The 27,063-nt window shown below is 41.1% G+C and overlaps 1 protein-coding gene across 8 annotated transcripts in view; it reads left to right on the forward strand.

Annotated features, from left to right (window-relative positions):
* Positions 1-27,063, forward strand: part of osbpl9 (oxysterol binding protein-like 9) — a 188,751-nt gene that overhangs the window by 128,623 nt on the left and 33,065 nt on the right. For all 8 annotated transcript variants that reach the window (XM_048539058.2, XM_048539063.2, XM_059647940.1 and 5 more), the window contains 3 exons: positions 1,078-1,171; positions 11,820-11,924; positions 15,404-15,563. In XM_048539058.2, coding sequence (XP_048395015.1) covers positions 1,078-1,171; positions 11,820-11,924; positions 15,404-15,563 — 359 coding nt within the window. The remainder of the gene's footprint in view (positions 1-1,077; positions 1,172-11,819; positions 11,925-15,403; positions 15,564-27,063) is intronic.

The following is a 27,063-nucleotide window of genomic DNA, read 5'->3' on the forward strand; positions in this document are numbered from 1 at the left end:
ATACCTTAAAAATTTTGTCTGCTGGTATATTTTTGAATCCCATGCAGCTTGAAACTGTACTACATTTACATTTCAATAGTACTCTTCTCTGACGTATGGTAAGTCTTACAAAATGTTCATGATCGACATTCTATCATTTTAGTTTATTGTGTATTTGTTGATATCAATATGAAATGCGAACAAATATATGCTTTTTAAGTACAATGATTACGTTTTGTTTTGAATATACACACTTGAAAGTTTTGAATTGACTATAAAACAAGTTGCATTAAAATTGATTAAAGCTTCAGTATTTGTGTTTCTCTCATATCCATTACATTGGTAATTACCTTGTTGTTTTGACTTTTTTTATGTTGATTAGGCTTTTGACAATTTTACTGTTTTGATGCACGTTAAACTTTTTTTTGCACTTTGCTGTAATCATGAGTAGTAGACTGCAATAATAGCACCATTCAAAATTAATATACTCAAATTTAGATATCATGTTACAGAGAAGTTTTGTTTTGAGATTGCTGCTTGGCTGCCGATTCATTAACATTGTAATTGAGTTTCAAACATAGACTGAATTGTGTCCAACACCGTCAAAATATTCAGGAGTATTTTTCTTGTCTTTTTTTAAATACATTTCAGTTTGCTGATGCTTTCATTCATTTAAAATGAAACATTTTTAGTGAAAATCTACATAAAACCTGATAGAATTTTGAGAAGTTATACATGGTTACTGAGTATGTTGTGTATCAATTCTTTCTTATTTGAAATCAGATTGAACGTAAATAACATTGTTTAAATACTGAGTGCTCTAAACCAGTGGATATGTATTTGCACGATATTCAAAATGACAATAGCTGATTTTACTAACGTCAAGTTGCATTGATTGCTGTTGTGAAAATAGACTGAAACTTTTTTTTAGGTTATATTTTTTCTTCTTTTCATTAGTTTTTAAGTTTCTCCTCAGCTTTCTCTTCCTCCGGTCTAAGCAGATTTCCATCTGGATCTGTTTCTGTGTTCCACTTCCTTTAATTATTCCTATAATGATGCCTTGGTGCTGTTTTAAAATCACCCTTTCTCTAACCTTAGAGTACCATCAACCCGGTCGATGGAGTTTTTCACCCTAATCCTCTGGATTCGACTGTAATTAGCACGATGCCTACCCAAACTGTTTTACCACCAGGTATGTGATTATTTCCACGAATTCATTTTAGTGTGTTGGTAGCTGTAACTTTTTCATATGGAAAAGAGAACTGACTGGCTGCATCATTACTATGCACTCTTTGGGATTTCAAAACAAAAGTTGTTCTGTGGTTAACCGTTAACTTAAAACTATGTGAGCTTTATCCAGCATTTGCAAGTATGTCTATCAGTTCTGTTTTGAAACAAGCAAGGATATGCATTCCGTTTTAATTATTTGTTTGTTTGGTGGGGGGGACGTGGTGAGAGAGTGGAAGGTGGTGGAATCACTTAATAAGTAATAATGCTTGCCCAATTCATCCATATTATCCAAATTTTATAAAAGTAGGGAGGAAGCAAATTTTAAAATATTTATACTTCGAGAGATTTGCTTTGTATTCACTTGTGGGATGTGGCCAAGTCAGCATTCATTATTCACCCCAAGTTGCCCTTGAAAAGGTGGTGGTGAGCTGCCTTCTTGAACTGCTGCAGTCCACATGCTGTAGGTTGATCCACAATGTTCCTTGGAAGGGATTTCCAATAATTTAACCCAGCGAGGTGAAGGAACAGAGATATATTGCCATGTCAGGCTTGAGAGTGGCATGAAAGGGATCTTGCAGATGATGATATTCCCAAGTATCTGCTGCACTTGTCCTTCTAGATGGAAGTGGTCATGAGTTTGGACGGTGCTGTCTATGAACCTTCAGTGAATTTCTGTAGTGCATCTTGTAGACAGTACACACTGCTGCTGCTAAGTGCCCGTGGTGAAGAGAATGGATGCATGTGAATGTGGTGCATATCAGGCAGGCTGCTTTGTCCTGGATGGTGTCCAGGTTCTTGAGTGTTGTTGGAGTTGCACCCATCCATGCAAATGGGGAATATTCCATCACATGCCTGACTCATGCCATGTAGATGGTGGATAGGCTTTGGAGAGTCAGGAGGTGAGTTACTCCCCACAATCTTCCTAACCTTTTTGACCTGTTCTGGTAGCCACTGTTTGTGGCGAGTCCAATTAAGTTGTTGGGAAATGATAACCCCCAGGATGTTGATGGTTGGAGATTCAGTGATGTCAATTGCCATTGCATGTCAAGGGCAATGATTAGTTTGTCTTTATTGGAGTTGGGCATTTGTGTGGCACAAATGTTGCTTGCCACTTGTCAACGCAAGCCTGGATATTGTCCACATCTTTTTGCATTTGAACCTGGAATGCTTCAATATCTGAGGAGTCACAAACTCTGCTAAACATTGTGCAATTATCAGTGAACATCCCCACTTCTAAGGTTATCATGGAGGGAAGGTCATGGATGAAGCAACTGAAGATGTTGGGGCCTATGCCACTATCCTTAAGATCTCCTACAGAGATATCCTGGACATGAGACTACTGACCCCCAACAACCACAACCGTCTTCCTATGTGCCAACCAATGGAGAGTTTGCCCCCTCATTCCTATTGATTCCAATTTTGCTCGGGGTCTTTAACGCAAAACTTGGTCAAATGCAGCATTGATGTCAAGGGAGGAACCTGATCAGATAGGCCAATGGGCTGAATTGTGGCAAGTTTAATTTAAATAAATGTGAGTTTCTGCAGTAGACCATAAGCCCATAAGAAATAGGAGCAAAAATCAGGGCATTGCCCATCGAGTCTGATCTGCTATTTGAACATAAGTTTCTCAGCCCCATTCTCCTGCTTTCTCCCCCAGAACCCTTGATCCCCTTGACAATCAAGAACCTATCTATTTCTGACTTAAATATACTCAGTGATCTGGCCTCCACAGCCTTCTGTGACAATGAATTCTCCAGATTCACCATTGTCTGGCTGAACAAGTTTCCCCTTATTTACGTTCTATAAGGCCCTCCCTTTATTCTCAGGCGCTACCCTCAGATCCTAGCCTCTCCTACTAAAGAAAACATCTTCCCAACATCCACTCTGTCCAGGCCATTCAGTATTCTGTAAGTTCCACTTAGACACCCCCCCCCCCCCCCACCCGCCCCCACCATGCTTTTAAACTCTATGAAGTGTAGACCCAGAGTCCTCAAATGTTGCTCATATCTTAAGCTTTTCGTTCCTGGGACCATTCTCATGAACTTCCTCTGAACCCGGTCCTGGGCCAGTACATCTTTTCTGAGATATAGGGCCCAAAACTTTGTGCAATCCTCTAAATGTAGCCTGAGCAGAGCCTTAAAGACCCTCAGAAATACATACTGCTTTTATTTTCAAGTCCTCTCAAAATAAAATTCCAAAGTTGCATTTGCCTTCCTAATTATGAACTCAACCTTCAAGTTTACCTTGAGAGAATCCTGGAATTGAACTCCCAAGTCTCTTTGCACTTCAGACTTTGAATTTTCTCCCCATTTAGAAAATAGTCCATTCTTCTATCCATCTTCCCAAAGTGCATGACCTCACATTTTTCCACATTCTAGTCCATCTGCCACTTATTTGCCCACTCTCCTAACCTGACTAAATCCTTCTGCAGACTCGTTACTGCCTCAATACTACCAGTCCCTCAACCGATCTTTGTATCGTCTGCAAACTTAGCCAGAGTCCCCTCAGTTCGTTCATCTAGATCATTAATGTATCAAGTGAAAAGTTGTGGCCCCTACACTACCCCTTGTGGAACATCACATCACCGGCTGCCATCCTGAGAAAGACCCTTCTAACCTCATTCTCTGCTTTCTGCTGGACTGTCAATCTTATAACCATGCTAGTACCTTGCCTGTAACACCATGGGCCTTTATCTTTCTTAGCAGCCTCCTGTGTGGCACCTTGTCAAATGCCTTCTGGAAGTTCAAGTAGATAACAACCTTTGGCTGTCCTTGGTCCAACCTGCTCAATTCTTCCTCGAAGAATTCTAACAGATTTGTCAGGCGTAACTTCGCCTTGATGAAGCCATACTGACTTTGCCCTATTTTGCCATGCACTCCCAAGTATTCAGAAATCTCATCCTTCACAATGGACTCTAAAATCTTACCCACAACTGAGGTTAGGCTAGTCAGCTTGCAATTTTCAGTCTTTTGCCTCACTCGCTTTTTAAACAGGGATATCACGTTAGTGATTTTCCAGTCCTCTGGGACCGTCCCTGACTCCAGTGATTCTTCAAAGATCACCGCTAACGTGCCCACTATCTCTTCAACTATCTCCTTTAGAACTCTGGGCTATAGCCTATCTGGTCCAAGTTTATTTATCCACCTTCAAGCCACTCAGCTTCTCCAGCACCTTCTGCTTGGTGATGGCCACCATACTCGACTCTGCCTCCTGACACTCTCTTGAATTTTTGTGACTTTACTCATGTCTTCCACTGTGAAGACTGTTGCAAAGTAATTATTTAGTTCCTCAGCCATTTCCTCGTTTCTCACTGCTACCTCTCAAGCTTCATTTACCAGTGGTCCAAAGTCCACTTTTGACACTCTTTTCCCCTTTATATATCTAAAGTAACTCTTACAGTCCTCCGTTTATATTACTGGCTAGTTTACGCTCATAGTTCATACTTTTTCTCCTTACTTCTTTTCTTGTTTCCCTCTGTTGGTCTTTGTAAGCTTTCCAATCCACTGGTTTCCCACTGCCTTTCATCACGTTATACACTTTGTCTTTTACTTTTATGCTATCCCTGACTCCCCTAGTCAGACATGGTTGCCTCATGTCCATGAACCATGCTTCTTTTTCCTAGGGGAGAATTTTTGCTGTGTTTCCTGAATTACTGTGAGAAACTGCTGTCATTGGTGTTTGCATTTTGGAAAGGCGAATCAGGGCAGATCTTATACACTGAATGGTAACATCCCAGGGAGTGTTGCTGAACAGAAAAACCTCAGATGCAGGTTCATAGTTCCTTGAAAGTGGAGTCACAGGTGGATAGGATAGTGAAGAACGTGTTTTATTGCTCAATGCATTGGGTATAGGCATACATAGTATGTAAGCAGCCAAGGGCTCTGTGGGGTATTGTTGAACCAAGAGACCAAGGGGTGTAGGTGTATAGTTCTTTTGGAAGTGAAGTCACAGGTAGACAGGCTGGTGAAAAAGGTGTTTGGTATGCTTGGTTATAACTTTGCACACAGGAGTTTGGGCATCATGTTGTGGCTGTTTAGGACACTGGTGAGGCCACTTTTAGTTCACTGTGTATAATTCTGGTTACCCTTCCATCGGCAGGGTGTTCTTAAACTTGGGAGGGTGCAGAAAAGATTTACAAGCATATTGTTGGGACTGGAGGATTTGAGGTATTGGGAGAGGCTGAATAGGTTTTTTCCTGGCGTGTCCGAGGCTGAGGCGTGATCTTAGAGGTTTATAAAATCATGAGGAACATGAATAGGGTGAAAAGCCAAGGTCTTTTTTCCAGGGTGGGGGATTCCAAAAGTAAACAACAAATGTTTAAGCTGAGAGAGGAGAAATTTAAAAAAGGACCTGAAAGGTAATATTTTCTTAGAGTCTTGAACAAGCTCCCAGAGGAAGTGGTAGAGACACGTACAATTGCAACATCTAATAGGCTTCTGGATGGTTGTATGAATAGGACAGGTTAGAGAGTTATGGGCCAACAGCTGGCAAATGAGACTCAGTCAGATTGGGATGTCTGATTGGCACAGATGACTTAGACCAAAGGGCCTGTTTCTGTACTGTATAACCCTGTGACATTATGACATAATCAAAGATCTCTCCCACCTTGGTAATACTCTTTTGTTTTACACCTTTTTCCATTGAGCAGAAGATACGAAAGTTTGAATACATGTACCAGTAGATTTAAGAACATCATCTTCCCCGCTATTATCAGACTCATGGATGAATCTCTCATGTATTACACTTGATCTTTCTCTGCACCTTCTTTGTAGTTTTAACAGTATAATTTGCATTGTGTTCCATTACCCTGATGTACTTCGGTAAGGTATGATATGTCTGGTTAGAACAAGAAACAAGATTTTACTTTGTATCTCAGTATGTATGACAGTAATAAGTCAAATCAGCTTGATTGATTTATAAGCCGAAGGAGGACTGTACGTAGTTATCAGCAGGAGGTTTCCTTCCCCATGTTTAACCTGAAGCCATGACACTCAATGGGGTCCAGGGTCATTGTTGAGAACTCGGATGGCAACTCCCTCCCGACTGTATGCCACAGTGCTACCACCTGTGTTGGGTCTGTCCTGCCTGTGGAGCAGGACATGTCCATGGATATTGATGGTGGTATCTGGGTCATTGTCTGTTAGGTATGATTCGTTAAGTATGGCTGTTTGAGGCTGTTGCTTGACTAGCCTGTGAAACTGTTCTCCCAATTTTGGCAAAAGCCCCCAGATATTCGTAAGAAAGACTTTGAAGAGTCGACAGGCTGTTTCTGCTGTTGTCTTTTCCAGTGCCTAGGTTGATGCCAGGTGGACGGCCTGGTTTCATTTGTTTGTTGAGTCCTTGTAGCGATTGATACAACTGAGTGACTTGCTACGCCATTTCAGAAATAAGTTGAGAGTCAGCCACGTTGTTAGGAGTATGAAGTCACATGTACGCCAGGCAAGATGAGGATAGCAGATGCCCTTCCCTGAAGGGCATTCCTGAGCAATATGGTTTTTTAGTGACAATCGACAAGATTTGCTAGATTTTCTTTTTTATCAAATTCAAAATCCACCATCTGCTGTGGTGGGATTTGGACTGAGGTACCCACAACATTAGCTGAGTTTCTGGATTAATAGTGTAGTGATAATACCTCTAGGTCATTGCCTCCACCATGAAAAGGAAATTTCCTGTGTTTGCTGACAGTAATTGACCATAGTAATTGAAATTTTAGTACTAAGTGGTTCCTTTTTAATTACAATTTGAAGAAGTTATTACCATTTTTGAAAAAATTAAATTAATCCTGGTTTCTGAGTTACTCTTAAACATCCTTCAACAATTCACCCTGTTTGTGTCCTTCTGACTGTCAAATGCACTCAACAATTAACCTGTAGTTGCCAAAATTTATCTTTTTTGTCCTGAAAGCTCAAAGTCATGTTTCACACAGACTGTACTAAATGTTTTAGGGTGATATTTTATATTGTTACTAATCAGATGTGGGGATGATTCAGGACGAGAGAAATCTAGACTTGTTAATCAAAAGGATTGGTGGCACTGCAGGGCATCTGTTTTGAAAAGCATACCCAGATTGGGCTAGGAAGGGACAGAATGTACAAGCATTAAAAAATGGGAAATAGGGACAAAAAGGTAAAACGGCCAAATTAGCAGTCTTTACTCGAAAGGGCTTTGTATTCAGAATAAAATAAGTTAATTAATGGCTCCTATTGACGTTAATGGGTATGATCTTAGCCATTACTGTGACATGGTTACAAGGAGATCAAAACTGGGAACTGAACATTCAGCTACATGCCGATCAAAGCTGGAACTGAATGTTTAGTTCAAACATGGGCAAGGAAATCCCATGCTGATTCTCATGCACCACCTGCCCTTGGCTGCAGAATCTGTACTCGTCCATGTTGAACACAACTTCATGCTTCTTCTAAGGGAGACAAGGATGCAGAATTTAGTGTGGGTGGGTCAAATCCTAAGGACATAGCTGCTATACTGAGTCTGTAGTCACTGCTGATGGAACTGCATGCTTCACTTCATCCTGACCCACCCACCACTCTGCCTGTTGCACATGCATCTCTTCATGACATTATTGATTAGAATGACCACTGCACAATCCTTGTGGACACAATGTTCCACCTTTACATTGAGAATACTTCGCATCATACTGTATGGCACTACTGCTGGGCTAAATGGGAATGACTTGGAACAGGTTTAACAACTTAAAACCAAGCATACCTGAGACACTGTGGATCATCGGATGCAGCAGAATCGTGGCCTGAAATATTCCAACTCAGCCATTACTATCAAGCAAGGGGACCAGCCTTGTCCTCCTGCACTCTTGATTGAGCCATGTCAGGAACAGCACCAGGCATAAATAAAAGTCAGTTGTCAACCTGATGAAGCTACACAACAGGACCACTTGTGTATTTGACAGCATAAGCAGCAATATTCTGATAGACTGAGCAAAGTGACTGCAACCCAGTTGCTCACAACTACGAAGCTCTGCAGTACTGCCACATCTAGTCACGAATGGTGGTGGGCAGTTAACAACTTACTAGAGGAGAAAACTCCACAAGTATTCCCTTCCTCAATTGCAGAGGAGCCCAGCATGTCAGTGCAAAAGATAAAGTTGAAGCACACTCAACAATCTGGAAAAGGGCTGCTTAAGTACCTGAAGGAGTTAGGAATGATACTGAAGGATGTGCGGTCTCTGGCGAACATACTTAGTCTGACCTTGTGATGCAGCTGAAATTTATAAGTCCTAGGACATTATCCTGAGGAACTCAGATAAGTCTTAGAACTGAGACAACTCTCCTCCAGCCACCACAGCCATCTTGGGTTGTTGCAGGTATGATTCCAACCAAGGAGAGTTTGACTCCAGTTTGCGAGAGATCTTTGTTGCCACACTGTGTCAAATGTAGCCTTGATGTGAAGGGTCGTCACTCTCTGGAACTCACTTCTTAGGTCCACGTTCCAGCTAAGGCTGTAATTATTGTCAGGAGTTGAGGGGCACTGGTAAAACCTCAACTAAGTGTCAGTGAGCAGGTGTGCTGCTTGATAGCACGGTTGATGGCATCTTCCGTCACTTTGCTGACGATCAAGAGTATGCTGATTGGGTGGCAATTGGATGGCTTACATTTGCCCTGCTTTTTATGTACAGCATAGGCCTGTGAGGTTTTCCACATTGTCAGGTAGATGCCATTGCTGTAGCTGTTGTGGAATAGCTTTGCTGAGGGCACACCAGGTTCTGAGGCACAGGTTTTCGTTACTATTGCTGGAATGTCAGCGACCATAACCTTGGCAGCATCCAGTACCTGGAACTATTTGTTGAGATCAAACGAATCAAATTGGCACTTCATATTATCCGTACTGCTGGGGACCTTTTGCAAGAGGCTGAGGTGAATATGCTACAGCACTTCTGGCTGAAGTTTATTGTGAATGCTTTAGCCTTAGCTTTTCACTGACGTGCTGGACTCTGCAGTTGAGGATGGGTACATTTGTGGAGCCTTTTCCCCCAGTAAGTTGTTGAATTACTCACCACCATTCGTGACTGGAAGTGGCAATATGCAAAGTATAGACCTGAGCAGTTGCAGAGGCACTTTGCCCTGTCTGTCAGAGTATTGCTGCTGATCCTGTTGAATACATAAGTTGTTCTGTTGTGCAGCTTCCTCAGGTTGACAGCTCATTTTTAGGTATGCCTGGTGCTGCCCCTGACATGCCCTGCACTATTCATTGGACCAGGGTTGATCCTGTAGTTTAATGGTAATGATACAGTGGGGGATAGGCAGGCCCTTATGGTTGCAGATTCTGTTGGAGTACAATTCTGCATTTGCTGGTAGCTCATGGTTGCCCAGACTTGAGTTGTTTTATCTCTTTGAAATCTGTCCCATCACACAACCCAATCGAGCATTTTCTTAAAGTGAAGAAGGGAATTTGTCTTCACAAGGACAGTGTGGTGGTCACTCTTACCACTACTATCATGGATAGATGCACCTGAGGAAAGCAGACTGGTGAGGATGAAGCAAAGTATGTTTTTCCCTTGTTGGCTGTATGGTCTTCTGCCGCAGACCCAGTCTAGCAGCTGTGTCCTTCGGACTTGACCAGCTTAGTCAGTGGTAATGCTGCCGAGCCATTCTCGGTGATGGATGTTCTAATCCCTCACCCAAAGTACATTTTGCCCTCTTGCCACTTTCAGTGCTCCCTCCAAATGGCGTTCAACATGGAGGAGAACTGAGTTGGGATATGGGAACAGTTTCTGGATGGCAACCTTTTAATAATGGTGTGCATCATGCATCAGTGGTGGGATCCCAATGATTGACAATATGCATTGATGACTTGGATGACTGAAGTGAATGTACCGTTTTCCTTTTCTCCCTAAAAACCTGCAAATTGTTCCTTTTTTGATTATTAGTTGTTTTCCCATATTTTACCACATGCTTCATATGTGCATTTTCTGCTCTTTCTAGCAGTCTAGACATCACCTAATTTTGAATACTTCCATTAACCTTTCCCTTCTCTCAGGAGAACAACCCCGGATTCTGTATTCTATCCCCAGAGATTGGTAGAGGCAGAGCCAGTGAATACTTTTAAGGCAGATGTAGATTAAACTTCATTGTTCATGAAGAATCTCATATTATTGGTCAGAAGTCACGAGACACTAGGTTATAGTCCAACAGGTTTATTTGAAATCACAAGCTTTTGGAGCGCTGCTCCTTCATCGGTGAAGGCACCTGAAGACTTCTCCTGAGGAAGGAGCAGCACTCTGAAAACTTGTGATTTCATATAAGCCTTTGGACTATAACCTGGTGTCATGTATCTTCTGACCCTGCCCACCCTAGTCCAACACTGGTACCTCCACATTCATGTTATTGGGGGTTGGTGAAAATGTAGATTTGACGCCCCAATCCAAATCATCTTATTAAATGGCATGACAAGCTTGATGGGCTAAATGGCTGACTCCTGTTCCTAATTTGGGTACTCTTTTATATTCGTATGACAATTGATGAGTGAGATAGGCACTGACTGAGTGTGAGATGGAGAAAGATTCAACTGTGAAATTCAGAAGGGAATTGGATAATTTTCTGATAACTCGAGTGCAAAATGGGAGGGTTTGAGAATAGCTGGAAGGTGGTTTGTTTATTTAAGCATGCAGACATGGTGGGCTGAATGGCTTATTTCTGTGCCATTCTGAGAGCAGGTTAGACCAGGAGTTCTGCAGTGAGTAACTCACTCCTCACTCCCTAGAGTTTGCTCACCATTTTAAAGCTCGGTTCAGGAGAATAGTGGAATATTTTCCCCATTTGGATGATTGTAGCTTCAATGATACCTCAAGATGCTCACCATGCAGGACAAAACAGCCGTTCTATCCACCACTTCTGCCACACGACCATAAGCAGTACTGTGTACCTTGTGCAAGCTGTATCAAGTCACCAAATCTCCTTCAACAGCACGTTCCAAACCTGTAACATCTAACACCTGATGTGTGAAAAGCAGCCGATGCATAGAGCAAAATCAGTTGCCAGTTCCCCTCTAAGCTACAGAGCACCTGATTTTTAAATTAGGTGGCTAAAAGTAACGGCAAACAGAATTGAAGTCAAGATGTTGGTTAGAATCTCTGCACACCAGTTCAACTGAATGACAAGAATGATAAGTCTTAACTTCTAAACTTCAAACAATTCCAAAATTTCAAACAAGAAAGAAATCCTGCAAGAAAGGTTTCACATGGGTAATAATTAATTTAGGGTGCCAAAGAGCTTAATTCTGAGTAATAAAAATTTAGCATGTAAGTAAAAGTAATTAGCTCTGAAACACTTTGTTACCTTTCAGTTGCAAATTTATTTGCATGAAGATAGTATTGTCTGCATCACTAATTTAATTAAATGAAGAAGTTGATAGTTATCATTAGGAGATCCTGTTTTGTTTTTAAGTTAAATGTTGCATTTTAAAATAAACAGGATGTGTTGTAAATATATTAATACAGTGTATACTATTTGAAACTGGACTCATCACAAAAGTACATGTTGGACTTTCTTCTGAATCTATTCCAAACATTCTACAAGATAATTTTTCTTGTTCAAGAAGACTGTGTAATGCTGTGTTTTGATGTTTTTTTATTTCAGAGCCTGCTCAGTTATGCAAAGCAGAGCAGCGTCCATCAACGTTGGCCGTGGGATCTGCTGTTAATGCAATGGGTAACCATCAGACACCAACTCCCAACAGTACAGGTGAGATGAATTTCCTTTTGTTTTATAAATGTATGCTTAAATCAATATGCAATGATGTGTAGATATAGATGTTTAGGTGTGATTTAGTTTGGTGAGAGCAATCAATATAATTTTAAGATGTCAGCTGTAATTTTATTTGTATGTCTTAATGCATTGACTTTTTAAGAGAAGGAGTTACAGTTTATTCATCTAAGAAAATCTTCATGCCCAAGCTGGGAGGAAACACTTTGTGTCAAAGCAATAGAATGAAGGTTTGCTTTCTTGTCGCACAGTTAAAGATTCTTCCTGCTTGAACTGCACAGAACATTGAGGCACTAAAGTTATTCAGCCTTTATTGTGTTCCTGGAAGAAACCTTAAGGAATTGGTTACGCGAGAGTGAGAATGAGCCATGAAAATGCTTTCTGTTTGTTGAAACTCAAATGCTGAAAACAGGAGTATATTAATACAGTTTCATTTTTGGCATTCCATAGCTATAAAAGTATAAGAATGCAAATTTGTTAGTCTATATTTAACTGTTGTGTATTCATTTCATGCTTTATAACATAGAACAGTACAGCACAGGAACAGGCCCTTCAGCCTATCATGCCTGCGCTGACCATGATGCCATTCTAAACTAATCCCATCTGCCTGCACATGGTCTATATTCTTCTGCTTCCTTCCTGTTGATCTGTCTGTCATGCCTCTTAAATGTTACCATATTTGCTTCCACCACCTCCCCGGAACCATGTTCCAAGTATCTGTTATACTCTGCACAAACATAACTTGCTTTGCACGTGATCATTGAATTTTCCCCTCTCACCTTAAGTTGGTGACTCGTAGTATTTGATATTCCTGCCTGGGAAAAAGACTACAACTATTTGTCCTACCCATGCCTTGCATAATTTTTTATACTTCTATCAGATCACTCTTCAGACCCTTACACTCTGGCAAAATCAATCCAAGGTTTATAGCTAATACATTCCAATCCAAGCATCAGACTGTTTGAAAAGTCTCTTTGCATCCTCTGCAAAGCCTCTACATCCTTCCTATACTTTGGCTACCAGACCTGCACATAATTCCCAACACCACTTAATTAAAGCTGTAAACAGTTGCAGTACGACCTGCAAACTTTTATATTCGATACGTGACCAATGAAGGCAACATGTCGGACATGCTTTTTTCTGATGAAGGGTCTAGGCCCAAAACGTCAGCTTTCCTGCTCCCATGATGCTGCTTGGCCTGCTGTGTTCATCCAGCTCCACACCTTGTCATGCCGTACACCACCTTTTACTGCCTTATCCACTTGCCTTGCCACTTTCAGGGAGCTGTGGGCTTGCAACCCAAGATTCTTCTGTATATCAATGCTCCTAAGGGTCCTCCCAATTACCCTGTACTTTCTGTACTTTCCTCTTGCATTTGACCTCCCCAAATACATTACATCACACTTGTCTGGATTAATCTCCATCTTCCACTTTCCACCCAACTTTCCAACTGATCTGTACCTTGTTGAATCCTTGGACAATATTTCTCACTTCTTGCAACTCCAACAATTTTATGTCATCTGCAAACTTACTAATCATACTATCTGCATTTTCATCCAAACCATTGATATATATTACAAACAACAGTGATCTCAGCCACTAATCACAGACCTCCTGTTTTTCTAACGCCTCTTCACAACTACCCTCTGTCTTCTATTACCAAGCGAAATTTGCTCCTAATTTGGACTCACTGGATGAACACTTCAAGGTATCGTGTCTTCATGCAGCTGTGACATTCGCTTTTAACGGATAATGCAACTCCCCCATCCCTTTTACATCTTCTGTATCCTGCCTGGAACATTGAGTTGCAAGTCCTGCCCTTGTCTCATCCAGATTTCTATAAGCCACAGCATCATAGTTCTTCTTTACTTTTATTTTTGACTCCACAAAGTGAGATGGCCTTATTCTTAGTTTGATAATCTCATGACTGACACAGGTCATATTTTGTAATGCTTGCGTTTAACTTCTTGTTTTTAAGTAGTTTATGACCATCTTGAGCTTACTGAATGCACTTAAAATGTTAGCAGTATTTATTTTCATAGCAGTGGCAGCCAATTTTACCAACTGTATTCAAATATCATCTTGTCTTACCTGAAATGAACAACCTAAATGTTCATAAAAACAAAAAAAAATGCCTGTGAGTCCCCGCAGTTCTCACACCATCTGTGGAGAAAGAAATTTGATGTTTTGAGTTCGATTTGACCCTGTGCTGAAGAAGAATGACATTGGACTCAGTGTTAATTGTTTCTCTTTCCACAGAGTCTGCTAAATTTCTCCAGCACTTCCTGCTTTTATTTCAGATCTCCAGCATCCACGTTTGTTTGCTTTTAGCTAACTATTCGTGTTCATTTCATGATTCAAATAGCATTGGAAATGTTGATCAAAATCAAATTCTTCTCATTAGCATTGGTGTCAAGATGCTAGTCACATCATTACTTGTAAAATGTGAAGTATGAAAAATGTAAATTGAGGAAAAGAAATCCTTTTATTTAAAAGTTGCACAATCAAAGAGCATACTTGGTTTTATGAGTTGTGTTGTGAAAGAGTTGAAGGATTCAATTCTACTCCATTTGAACAACGGTTATCTTGTTGCATTCCAGGTCGCTCCTTTTTTATTCTGGAAGGGGCTGTTATTTAATCACAAACAGTTAGTTAATAGGCACTGTTAAGCTGGAAGCTTATGTCCTGTGGTGTAGTGATAGTGCCCCTACCTCTAGCTTGACTTAAGTCCCCAAAGAGTTTTATTGGAATAAATTGTAATAGAACATTTCTAAATGATTTGGATTATTTATTTAGCATTATGGTTAGAAAAGAAATAATTGGCTAAGTTTCTTGCTCCTGATTCTTTTAGACTACCATGTAGTCATTGGATAAGATTGGGATGGAGCTTCTTTGCAATACTGCTTGGATAAATTGTTCTGTCCTGGATGAAAGAGTGATCTTCTCTGTTATATGCAAGAAGATCTTGCTCTATACAGTGGGGAAACCTTAATTAAACGTTAGCTGTTGACTACAGTTGGAGACCTTTTGTCAGAACAGCATTTTTGTGCTGCCTGTTTTTACCCTCCATTGTGCAAATTAGAGATAATTAGATGCATGAAACCACAGGAAGAGCAGTCACTCTATTCCATTTGATAAATGGATGAGCATTTCAGCCGAGTTCACCTTGACATTGAATCAAAATAGCTTACTAGCTAAAATTTGTATTGTTACAAAGTATTATAGGAAGTAAGATGTATGTTGCAAAACTGCTAGATTATTTGCTAACTTATTTAACAATATATATCTTTTGATTAAAAAGTCTGTTCGTATGTTACAAGATATTCATTATCTTAAGACAATAGAAAAAAGTTGCTTGTAAAAGTAATATTGTCTTCTACGGGTATCTTCTTTTCTATTAGAAAAAAAAATCTATCAATAGAAGTAGCTAAGGTGTATTATGTATTTCTGTGAATTAGGAAGTGGACAGTCAGCACCAAGCAGCAGCCTCACTTCGCCCAGCCACGTAAATCTGTCTCCTAATACAGTCCCAGATTTTTCATATTCCAGCAGTGAGGATGAATTCTATGATGCTGATGAGTTCTACCAGAGTAATTCTTCTCCAAAGCATTGCATAGAGTGAGTACTTTATACTAACTATGTGACTGTTACTTACTTAAATATAGATGTAACCTGTAGCAATGGAAGTGTAGTTTTCTTTTAATGTATAGCATACATGGTAAGCTATAGAATACATTTTAATCTCGCAAAGTTATTCTCAAGCCTATTGCTTTCTTTGCAGAAAATTTGACTGAATTTTACTAACTCAGTGAAAGAAGGAATGTTATTCTGAGATTTGATAAAGCATGTTGTTGGCAGAAAAGAAAGAAGAACTAAGATGCTGCATTTTTCTTGTTCAACTTGATTTTGCATATATGATGCCAAAGCCATTTTGATCCTCATTATTGGCATTTCTCACTTTGACACATCCAAGATTAATTCTTTAGATGTTTGCTGCTCAAAACCTTCCTATCCTGACCAAGTGTTTCAATGACTGAGCATGGTCCAAAAGTTATTTTTTAAAAGGCCATAAGACAAGAGAGGCGCAAAAGACCAGTTGCAACGGAATCCACAATTAGGACCCACACAGCAGGGTGTATCCTTCAAAAAAAAGAGGAAAAGTTGCAACTGGCAATTTTTGCATTCCCTGAGCATTTACTCTTTAATGTTTCAACTAGCGCATGTACTCTTAGCTTAGAGTGCAAGGTGGTTTCATTTTAATATGTGAATTTTGACTTTGCTGTATCTCTCAATATTTTCAAGTCTACTAGTTCAATCTAAGACTGATCCCATAAGATTCCATGTTGCACTTTAGCTGTCCATACATCAGACATACGAGTCAGAAGTCGACCATTCCAGTCCTTGAGTTTGTTCTATTATTCAATAAAATCATTAGTGATCTATTTGTGTTTTGAACTCTGAATTTCCATTTACCCTGATAACCCTTCACTTCTCTGCCTGCGAAGTATCTGTCCATGACACTCTTAAAAATATTCACTAATCCTGTCTTCACTACTGTCCTGAGGCAGAAAGTTCTAAAGCTCAATAACAGTAAGAGGGGAAAAAAGTTCTTCTCGTCTCTGACCTAAAAGGGCAACCCCTAATTTTGAAACAGTGCCCCCTTTTTCTGTACTTGTTCACAATAGGGAACATTCTTTGCATGTCCACCTTGTTGAGACTATTCAGGATTTTACGCACTCAATCAAATCAAAACTTTTCTGAACCCCAGAGAAAACAAGCTCAATCTATCTTCATAAGAGAACCTGCTTATTTCCAAGTATCAATCTTGTGAACCTCCTTAAATAATGAGACCAAAACTGAATGAGCATTTGCACTGTGGTTCTCACCAGTGAGGTGTGTAACTGAGGCATAAAATCCTTACTTTTCATTTCCTCTGGTAATAAAAGACAAAATCTCATTGCAGTTCTTGATTATGTGCTGTAACTGCATATCAGCCATCTGTAACTCATACAAGAGAATACCTTAATCTCTGTGCACTTCAGAATTCTGCATTTTTTTCTCTATTTAAGTAATATTCTTTATTTTGCCAGTGAGCAGCTTCACATTTTCCCACATTATTAGTATACCATTATCGTGTATTAGTGTATTGATGGCATTTTGTCAAGTGAACATTTGACTTATTTTTCTTGATCTAAAAAGCAAGGTGGAAACTGGACCCTTTCTTGCTTACAGCTCCTGCTATTAACATTTCCTATGATCTGTTTGTTAAAACTTCTCACTTAAAAATAATACCACTAGTACATTTGTCAGCGTGAACTATAAATGAGCTTCATTTACTTATGACCTCCACTTTGGCATAGTGATTAATACTTTGTGACCTCACCTTGAATTGCTTTCCTGGAGTCTTGTGGCAGTTTAACTCCTGAGTTTCTTTCAGTATCTTGTAAGATATATGAATTGTGACTCGGTATTGAACGTTGCAGTTCTCTAGAGTAACATGTTTCAGAATAAATAGGGGAAGAGCCCTATTAGAATAATTGCTAAGTAGTCATTCAGAATTAACTAAGAAACCTGCAGTAATGGATCATCATGCAACTTGTGACCATAATATGATAGATTTTGTTGTTATGTTTGAATGTTAAATGTTACCCAAAGCAAACCTCAGTGGGATGAGACACTATTCAACCACAGTAAACTGAGCTGAACAATAAACGGTTAATTCTTAATGTAAGGTTAAACAGTAGCAAGTATTCCAGAAATTTCCCATGCAATGTGTAACTTGTGTGTACTATTAAAAGACAAAGGTTCAATGTTTGTAGCTAACTACCTATGCTCGACAAATGAGGCACGAGATGTGAACAAATGATTAAGCTTACACCATGCAAAGGAACAGTGTAAATTCTGTGAGATGTAAGAGCTGAAGAAGGCAACGATGGTGCAAAAAGGTAACAAAGAAAATGTGCAAGGAAGATCAAAGCTAAAGGAAAAGGTTTTATAAGTGTATCAAGGAAGAATAGTAAAGATTACTATCGGCCTATTAATGATGAATGCTGATGAAACTAAGGCAGAATTATTAAGTGAGTACTTTGATATTGTTTTCATGATGAAGCAAGATGACACTCAGTAAAGGAATCTAGAATAAGCCATGGGAGACACCAAGGACACTAATACAAGTTCAAAAAATGGCAATGATGAACAAATAAATGAACCTCTAGAATCTGATAAATTAAAAGAAATGTGAGAAAAATCTAGATATGTTGGCCATAATTTTGAAAAATGTTCTCAATTATAAGATAGTGATTTCAATGAGAAAATTTAAAATATCCAAGGTCGGAGCACGTACTCAGGTAACTGTCAATTCTGTTGCATAGAGCTCTATGATAAAACAGTAGCTTTCCATCCTATACATTTAACCTTAATGCCCAATCAGTCTTGCACGCAAGGTGTCGGAAAGGTCCACCCAGTTTTGATTATGACACCAAGTTAAGCTAAGCAAAATGTGTCAGTGTAAATAGGAAGTTACAAAATGGTGCAAATGGCAGGTCTTGGATATCTTGAGTTCGAATAGAGAAGTGTGAAGCAATCCTTGTTTGGATAAATCTGAATAAATAAGGCAGAGATGAGGAGCTGTTGAAAAAGAGATTTGGATGTGAGGGTTAATAGCTCTCCAAAAGAGAACATGCTAATGTTGAAAGGTCACTGGTTTTATATGAAGAGGCATGGAACACAAACATGAGGAGATGCTTCAGTTGGGCACAGCCTTTGTCAGACCCTTCGAACATAGTGGACACCAAACTTCGGAAATGATATATTGTCCTTGAAAGAGTGAACACACTATTTCACTAGAATAATGCCATGGTTAAAGGATTAAAGTATGAAGCCATATGAAAAATATTGGTTTGTAGTCTCAACTTTAGAATGCTATGGAGTAATCTAATTGAGTTATTGAAAATTATCCAGGGACCAGTGAAGTGGCAATAGAGAAACAGTATCCTCTTTTGGAGAAATCCAGAGCAAGGGCATGATCGAATTGGACCATTTAGGAATAACCACCGTGAAGGACTTTTTAACCGTTACTTGTTAGATCAGTGTATCAAGATAAATGGAGTTGTGTTGCAAGTAATGTTAGCTGGAAGGACAACAAGGTTTGAGGGCCTGTCCTCCTCTTGTCCCTATGCTTTTATGTCATGTTGACCGAGGTTTTTATCGTGGTTTCTGCTGATCTTTGTCTGGGCAGCAGTTGGGACACACCGTGGTTTACCTCTAGTCTAAGATGAACACCAGATGACCCCTCAAGTTTATTCATCATACCCAGGCAATATTATGCATCTTCAGGAGGCAGAAGGAAATAGGAGAGATGCAAAGAAGTGTTCATTTTGAGAAATTCTGATCTTCCCTGTAACTGAGTACATAAGCCATCAGAGCTACCTGTGGCTTCTTTGAAGTAAATATCTTTTACACAACATTTCTAGAAGTTAAAAAAGAGCACTCGCATAGGCAATGCATGAAATTAACTGCAAGCCTATGTTGAATGCAGTATATGGGTGTCTGTTAGCAAACCGGGATCTAGGAAATATTGATCAGAGGTACTGGGAACAGCGGATGTTGGAGAATCCGAGATAACAAAGTGTGAAGCTGGATGAACACAGCAGGCCAAGCAGCATCTTAGGAACATAAAAGATGACATTTCAGGCCTAGATCCTTCATCAGAGAGGGGGATGGGGAGAGGGTTCTGAAATAGAGGGAGAGAGCGGGAGGCAGATCGAAGATGGACAGAGGAGAAGACAGGTGAAGAAGAGAGTATGGGTGGGAAGGTAGGGAGGGGATAGGTCAGTCCAGGGAGGACGGACAGGTCAAGGGAGCGGAAAGAAGTTATTAGGTAGGAAATGGAGGTGCGGCTTGAGGTGGGAGGAGGGGATAGGTGAGACAAAGAACAGGTTAGGGAGGCGGGGATGAGCTGGGCTGGTTTTGGGATGCACTGGTGAGAGGGGAGATTTTAAAGCTTGTGAAATCCACATTGATACCATTGGGCTGCAGGGTTCCCAAGCGGTATATGAGTTGCTATTCCTGCAACCTTCTATGCAACCACAGCTACCTAGAATACACCACCTCCCACCCACCTTCCTACAAAAATTCCATCCCCTATTCCCAATACCTTTGCCTCCTCCCATTCCACTACCATACATCCCAGATGTCCATGTTCTTCAAGAATTGCAACTTGCCCGCCCTACCCCCCAGCAATTGTCGAGAACGCCCTCGACCGTGTCTCCCGCATTTCCCGCCACTCAACCCTCACACCCTGTCCCTGCAACCACCGCCAAAAGAGGATCCCCCTAGTCCTCACATACCACCCCACCAACCTCCAGATACAGCGCATCATCCTCTTAAACTTTTGCCATCTACAATCCGACCCCACCACCAAAGATGTTTTTCCATCCCCACCCTTGTCTGCTTTCCAGTGGTGCAACTCTCTCCGGACTTCCTTGTCCGCTCCACACTTCCCTCCAACCCCACCACACTTAGCACTTCCTGCAGTTGCAGGGAAAGTGCCACACTTGCCCCCACACCACCTCCCTCACGCCCATCCCAGGCCCCAAGATGACTTTCCACATCAAGCAGATGTTCACCTGCACATCTGCAATGTGGTATACTGCATCCCCTGTACCCGTTGTGGCTACCTCTACATTGGGGAAACGAAGCAGAGGCTTGGGATTCCCTTTGCAGAACACTGGTGCTCGGTTCGCAATAAACAACTGCACCTCCCAGTCGTGAACCATTTTAACTCCCCCTCCCATTCCTGAGACGACATGTCCATCCTGCGCCTCCTGCAGTGCCATAATGATGCCACCCGAAAGTTGCAGGAACAGCAACTCATTCTGCTGGCGAACCCTGCAGCCCAATTGATATCAATGTGGATTTTACAAGCTTCAAAATCTCCCCTCCCCCCCACTGCATCCCAAAACCAGCCCAGCTCGTCCCCTCCTCCCACTGCATCACCAAACCAACCCAGCTCGTCCCCGCCTCCCGAACCTGTTCTTCCTCTCACCTATCGTCTCCTCCCACCTCCAAGCCGCACCTCCATTTCCTACCTACTAACCTCATCCCGCCCCCTTGCCCTCTCTGTCCTCCCTGAACTGACCTATCCCCTCCCTACTTCCCCACCTCCCCACCTCCCCACCTATACTCTCCTCTCCACCTATCTTCTCCTTTATCCATCTTTGATCCGCCTCCCCCTCTCTTCTTATTTATTTCAGAACCCTCTCCCCATCCCCCTTTTCTGATGAAGGGTCGATGTCCGAATTGTCAGCTTTTGTGCTCCTAAAATGCTGCTTGGCCTGCTGTGTTCATCTAGCTCCACACTTTTTGTTATCTAGAAAATATTGAAGTTGTCAATGCATAGAAACTTGAGACGAGGCAGCTTGTTTAAGTAGGGTAATGAAGTGTTTGCTGTGTGAATCTCCATCTGAAGGCCAGGCTCACTTTACCTGTAAAATTGATAGGTTCCCAATTGGGGAACCTCTTTCCAAGATGGGATTCAATGATGGTACAAATGCAGAAGTGTCCTGAGGACCTCTAAAGGTTCTACTTGTGTTTTTTTTAAAGTGCCAATCCAAATGCTGAGTCTAATGTAAAATCATCATTACTTGTGTTTGAATCTGCATTGTGATGTTAGAAAAGCAAATTATAATAGGATTTGCAAAGTGCCGTTTTTGGTTTATTTTCTGTCATAATTTGTAAATGCTGAAATGAAAGCTTACAGTGGGATGAATATTATTTATCCAACTGGTCATCTTTCTCTGTTCTTAATTGCAGCCTTTTTACCCCTACAGTATAAGCAGTAGCATCAACAACAGGGATAGTGGGATGATAATGTCAGTGCACATCTCATTACCCTTTCTTGTTTCTAATATGACACACTTTTTTTTCTTTCAGGGCTGTCACTTGGACAGTCCAAGTTCCCAACTGTTTCAGGAAGGAGCCTATTTGCAATATACAAACATGCCATTTTAGACCTTCCAGTGGGTGAAGGATGCTCCACTGATTGGTAACAGATTTCAGTGGCCCAAACAGCAGTCCTTTGGAAATGTTTATATTTTCTATGTTCTGAATATCATTCTGGAATCTCACTTGGCTAGTACTCTCACCAACTGGGATTCTTGCACCTATCAGTTGTTTCGTGTTGTCTCCACTGTTTGATACATAGAAACGTAGAAAATAGGTACAGGAGTAGGCCATTTGGCTCCAAGAGCCTACAATACCATTCAGTATGATCATGGTTAATCTTGCAATCTCAGTATCCCATTCCCACTTCCACTCGATACCCCCATCCTTTTTGCCGCAAGGGCCACATCCAGCTCCCTCTTGAACATATCTCATGTACTGGCCCCAGCAGCTTCCTGTGGGAGGAAATTCCATAGGTTCACAACTCTGAGTGAAGAATTTCTTCTCCATTTCAGTCCTGAATGGCTTACACATATTTCTTCAATTGTGACCCCTAGTTCTGGACTTCCCCAACATCAGGAACATTTTTCCCACATTTAGCCTGTCCGGTCCCATCAGGATGTTATGTTTCTATGAGATTCCCCCTTATTTTTCTAAATTCCAGTGATATCCAAGCCCAGTCAATCCAGTTTTTCCTCATATCTCAGCCCTGCCATTCTGGGAATCAGTCTGGTGAACTTTGCTGGACACCCTCAGTAGCAGCAATGTCCTTCCTCAGACCAGGAGACTAAAACGGCACACAATACTCAAGATGTGACCTTTCCAAGGCCTTGCATAACTGTAGCAAGACATCCTTACTCCAATATTCAAATGCTGTCACTATGAAGGCCAGCATGCCATTAGCTTTCCTCACTGCCTGCTGCACCATCATGCCAAGCTTCAGCAACTGTTCCACCATGATACCAAGGTCTCATTGCACCTCAACTTTTTCTAAGCTGCCACCATTCAGATAATAATCTGCCTTGTTTTTGCCACCAAAGTGGATAACCTCGTATTTATTCACATTATGTTGCATTTGCAAAATACTTTCCTGCTCTGCTAGACTGTCCAATTCATCTTGTGGTCTCTTAGCAACCTCCTCACAGCACACTGCCTCCCAGCTTAGAGTCATATTCAAATTCAGAGATATTGCATTCAATTCCTTTGTCCAAATGTCCAGCACTGAACTCTTTGGTACCCCACCCATCACTGCCTGCCAGTCTGAAAAGGACCCATTTATTCCAACTGGTGATTATTCCTCTGATGAAGGGTCTAGGCCCGAAACGTCAGCTTTTGTGCTCCTGAGATGCTGCTTGGCCTGCTGTGTTCATCCAGCCTCACATCTTATTATCATTTATTCCAACTCTTGCCTTGTCCACCAACCAGTTCTCTATCTATGTCAATCCATTATCGCTGATGACATGAGCTTTAATTTTGCTTGCTAATCTTTTGCGTGGGACCTTGTCAAAAGTCATTTGAAAGTCCTCATGCACAACATCCACTGATTCAACCTTGTCTACTCTATTGGTCACATCCTCAAAAAATTTCTGGAAGATTTGTCAGGCATGATTTTCCTTTAGTGAATCCATGCTGTCACCGCTTTCCAAATATTCAGTTATTATATTCTTAATAATTGACTCCAGCATTTGCCCCACCACCAATGTCAGCTAACTGGCCTGAAATTCTCCCTTTTCTCTCCGTTTTTAGAGTAGGTTTACATTAGCTACCCTACTGTCCATTGGAACTCTTCCAGAATCTACAGAATGCTGGAAAATGATCAGCAATGCATCTGCTATTTTTCGGGCCACTTCCTTAAGTATTCTGGGATGCAGAATATCAGGCACTGGGGATTTAAGTTTTAATCCCATCAATTATCCAATGTCATTCCTTGACTAACAAGGATTTCCTTCAATTCCTCCTCCGTGTGTGACCCTCTGTCCCCCTGCATTTCCTTAAGATTATTTGTGTCTTCCTTAAATGAAGACAGATCCAAAGTATTTGTTCAACTGTCTGCCATCTCTTTGTCTGTTATGAATTCATCTGATTCTAACTACAAGGGACCTACATTTGTCTTCAACAGTCTTTTTCTCTTCTCATATCTACGGAAGCTTGTGCAGTCAGTTTTAATGTTTTCCACAAGCTTGCTTACTTCATATTCTATTTTCCCGTTCTGACTTAAACCTGTTCTACTCTGAATTTTAAATTTCTGCCAGCCCTCTGGTTTGTTATTTTTTTTCTGGCCAATTTATATGCCTTCTCTTTGGCTTTAACACTACCCCTGATTTCCCTTGTTAGCCATAATTGAGCCGTCGTCCCTGTTTTACATTCCCACCAGATAGGGATATATGATTGTTGTAGTTCAACCAGATTGCATGTTGATTGGCAGAGCTGTTTGTTTGAGTCTCTGCATTACGGCCTACACTATTAGAAGAACCAAAGACACATACACCAGACACCACCAACTTCATCAGCAAGGACAATATCATCAAGCTAGTGGACCTATGCCTCACCACCCACTTCACTTTCATTAACAAAACCTACAGACAAACCAACGGTACACCCATGGGATCTCCGATATCAGGGTTCTTAACAGAGGCAGTAATGCAGAGACTCGAACAAACAGCTCTGCCAATCATCCAACCCAAACTTTGGGTCCGCTATGTGGAGGACGCCTTTGTCATCACCAAACAAAACAAATTAGAGGAAACCTTCAAGACCATCAATAATACCCTTTACTGGCATAACATTCACAAAAGAGGAGGAAAACAACAACAAACTGCCATTCCTAGATGTCACAGTAGAGCGAACAGCCAATGGGGAACTTCAAACCAGCGTCTACAGGAAAGCAACACATACGGACCAAATACTGAACTACAGGAGCAACCATCCCAACACCCACAAACAAAGCTGCATTAGAACATTATTCCAACGAGCCACCCCCCACTGCAGCACAGAGGAACTACGCAGAGCAGAGGAAAATCACCTGTACAGCGTATTCAAAAAGAATGGGTACCCTATGAACACAGTCCGCCGATTCCTCAACAACAAACCCAAACAGACAAAACGGGCCCAGAAACCATAACCACTCTCCCCTACATCAAAGACATTTCGGAAATGACTGCCAGACTACTCGGACCTCTTGGCATCAGGGTAGCCCACAAACTCACCAACACACTAAAACAGCAGCTAATGAACTTAAAAGACCCTATACAGACAACAAGCAAAATGAACGTCATTCACAAAATACCTTGCAAGAAATGTGACAAACACTACATTGGACAAACTGGCAGAAAGCTAGCCACCAGGATACACGAACATCAACTAGCCACACAACGACATGATCCACTATCACTAGTATCCTTACATACAGATGAGGAAGGACACCACTTTGATTGGGACAACACATCCATCCTAGGACAAGCCAAACAGAGACACGCACGAGAATTCCTAGAAGCATGGCATTCCAAACGGAATTCCATCAACAAACACATTGATTTGGAGCCAATCTACCATCCCCTGAGAAAAAGAACAGGAAATGACATCACCAACCCAAGGAAACCTAACCAGATAAATAGAAAGCAGGACATAACACCAGTGCTACACCGGAGGCTCACTGATGATGTTACCTAGAATGGTGACGAAACGTCTGAAAACTAACCTTCCAGCTCAGCGAGCAAACTCACATCCTGGAAGAGAAGTTGTTGAGGGTGATGATGAGTTCAACTAAGCAGATGAGGGTGTCGATGGAGGGGTACTGTTTTTGGGCCTGTGGGACAGGAAGAAGCAGAGGGCCTTAGGCCATGTGTATGGTGATTGCAGGTGTACAGGTACTGGAGGTCCGTGGTAAAGATGAGGTGTTGGGGACCGGGGAATTGGAAGTTCTGGAGGAGGTGGAAGGTATGGGTGGTGTCACGGACGTGGGTGTGCAGTTCCTGACGTAAGTGGGAAAATATGGAGTCAAGATAGGTGGAGATGAGTTCGGTGGGGCAGGTGCAGGTGGAGACAATGGGTCGATCAGGGTAATCAGGTTTGTGGATTTTGGGAAGGAGATAGAAGCGGGGAGGGGTGGAGAGGTTGAGGTGATTTGTTATTTTTTTTAAAATTCAAAATGTTTGAATCAAATTCAAATTTCATCATTTGCTGCAGTGGGATTTGAATTCATGTCACATAATCAAGAGCTCTGAATTTCTAGTCCAGTGACAATACCAGTACACCAATATGGTAATCATGCAGTAATTGCTGGGCAATTTATTGACCACAGGAAAAGGAATTAACACCGGTACCTGACTAGTTTCTTTCCTCACTCAATATCCATTCTTCACATTTTCAAAAATGTTTGCTGGAGTAATCAGAAGTGAATCTCTTACCTCCTCCCTACCTCCAAACAGCAGAACAGTTGTCTATTCTAGGGCAGTAACTGGCTAAATTGACAAGGATTTTGGATTAAACTGGAGAATTTCTTAGTCCTAATGCTTGAGTCTTTTGGGGATATCTGCATGATTTTATGTAGCTAAAAGTCCTGAATGAACGAAGAATAATTTCTCTCACAGATTAAGTTTATAGAATCTCAGAATCAGGTTATAGCACAGGAAGCTATTTGGTCCACGATGCCAATACCACCTCTCTGGAGAAATTACTCAACTAGTTCCACTCCTGTCTTTCCTCCCATAGCCCTGTGATGACTTTTTTTTACCCTTCAGATAATATTTACTTCCTTTTTGAAAACATGAATTGAGCCTGTATCTACCACATTTTCAGTAATACGGTAAAATTACGATAAGTTGAATTGCAGAGTTCCAGCCATATTTTCACACTAAGCAGAGCTTTGCAATAGCTGAGGAAACCTCTACATAAACTGATTTGCTTATAACTGTATTCTATGTGAAGAAAAAAAATTAAAACACAAGGATGCAGTAAAATATGAAATATGTCTCTATTTTTCAATTTCTTCACAAGCCTGACATTCTGCGCTAAGTGACATTGCAAAATGATCAGTTATCTTTTCCCACTTACTGTGCTGCCTTCGCAGGAGTCTGTCATGTTGTTACTACAGTTAAATTTGGTTGTACTTTGCAGTCCAAGGTCTCAAAATATTACCAAGGCCTGTGCTAATTCAGCTCATGAAACAGGATGAGTG

The sequence above is a fragment of the Stegostoma tigrinum genome, chromosome 8 (genome assembly GCF_030684315.1).
Source record: "Stegostoma tigrinum isolate sSteTig4 chromosome 8, sSteTig4.hap1, whole genome shotgun sequence".
NCBI classification, from domain to species: domain Eukaryota; kingdom Metazoa; phylum Chordata; class Chondrichthyes; order Orectolobiformes; family Stegostomatidae; genus Stegostoma; species Stegostoma tigrinum.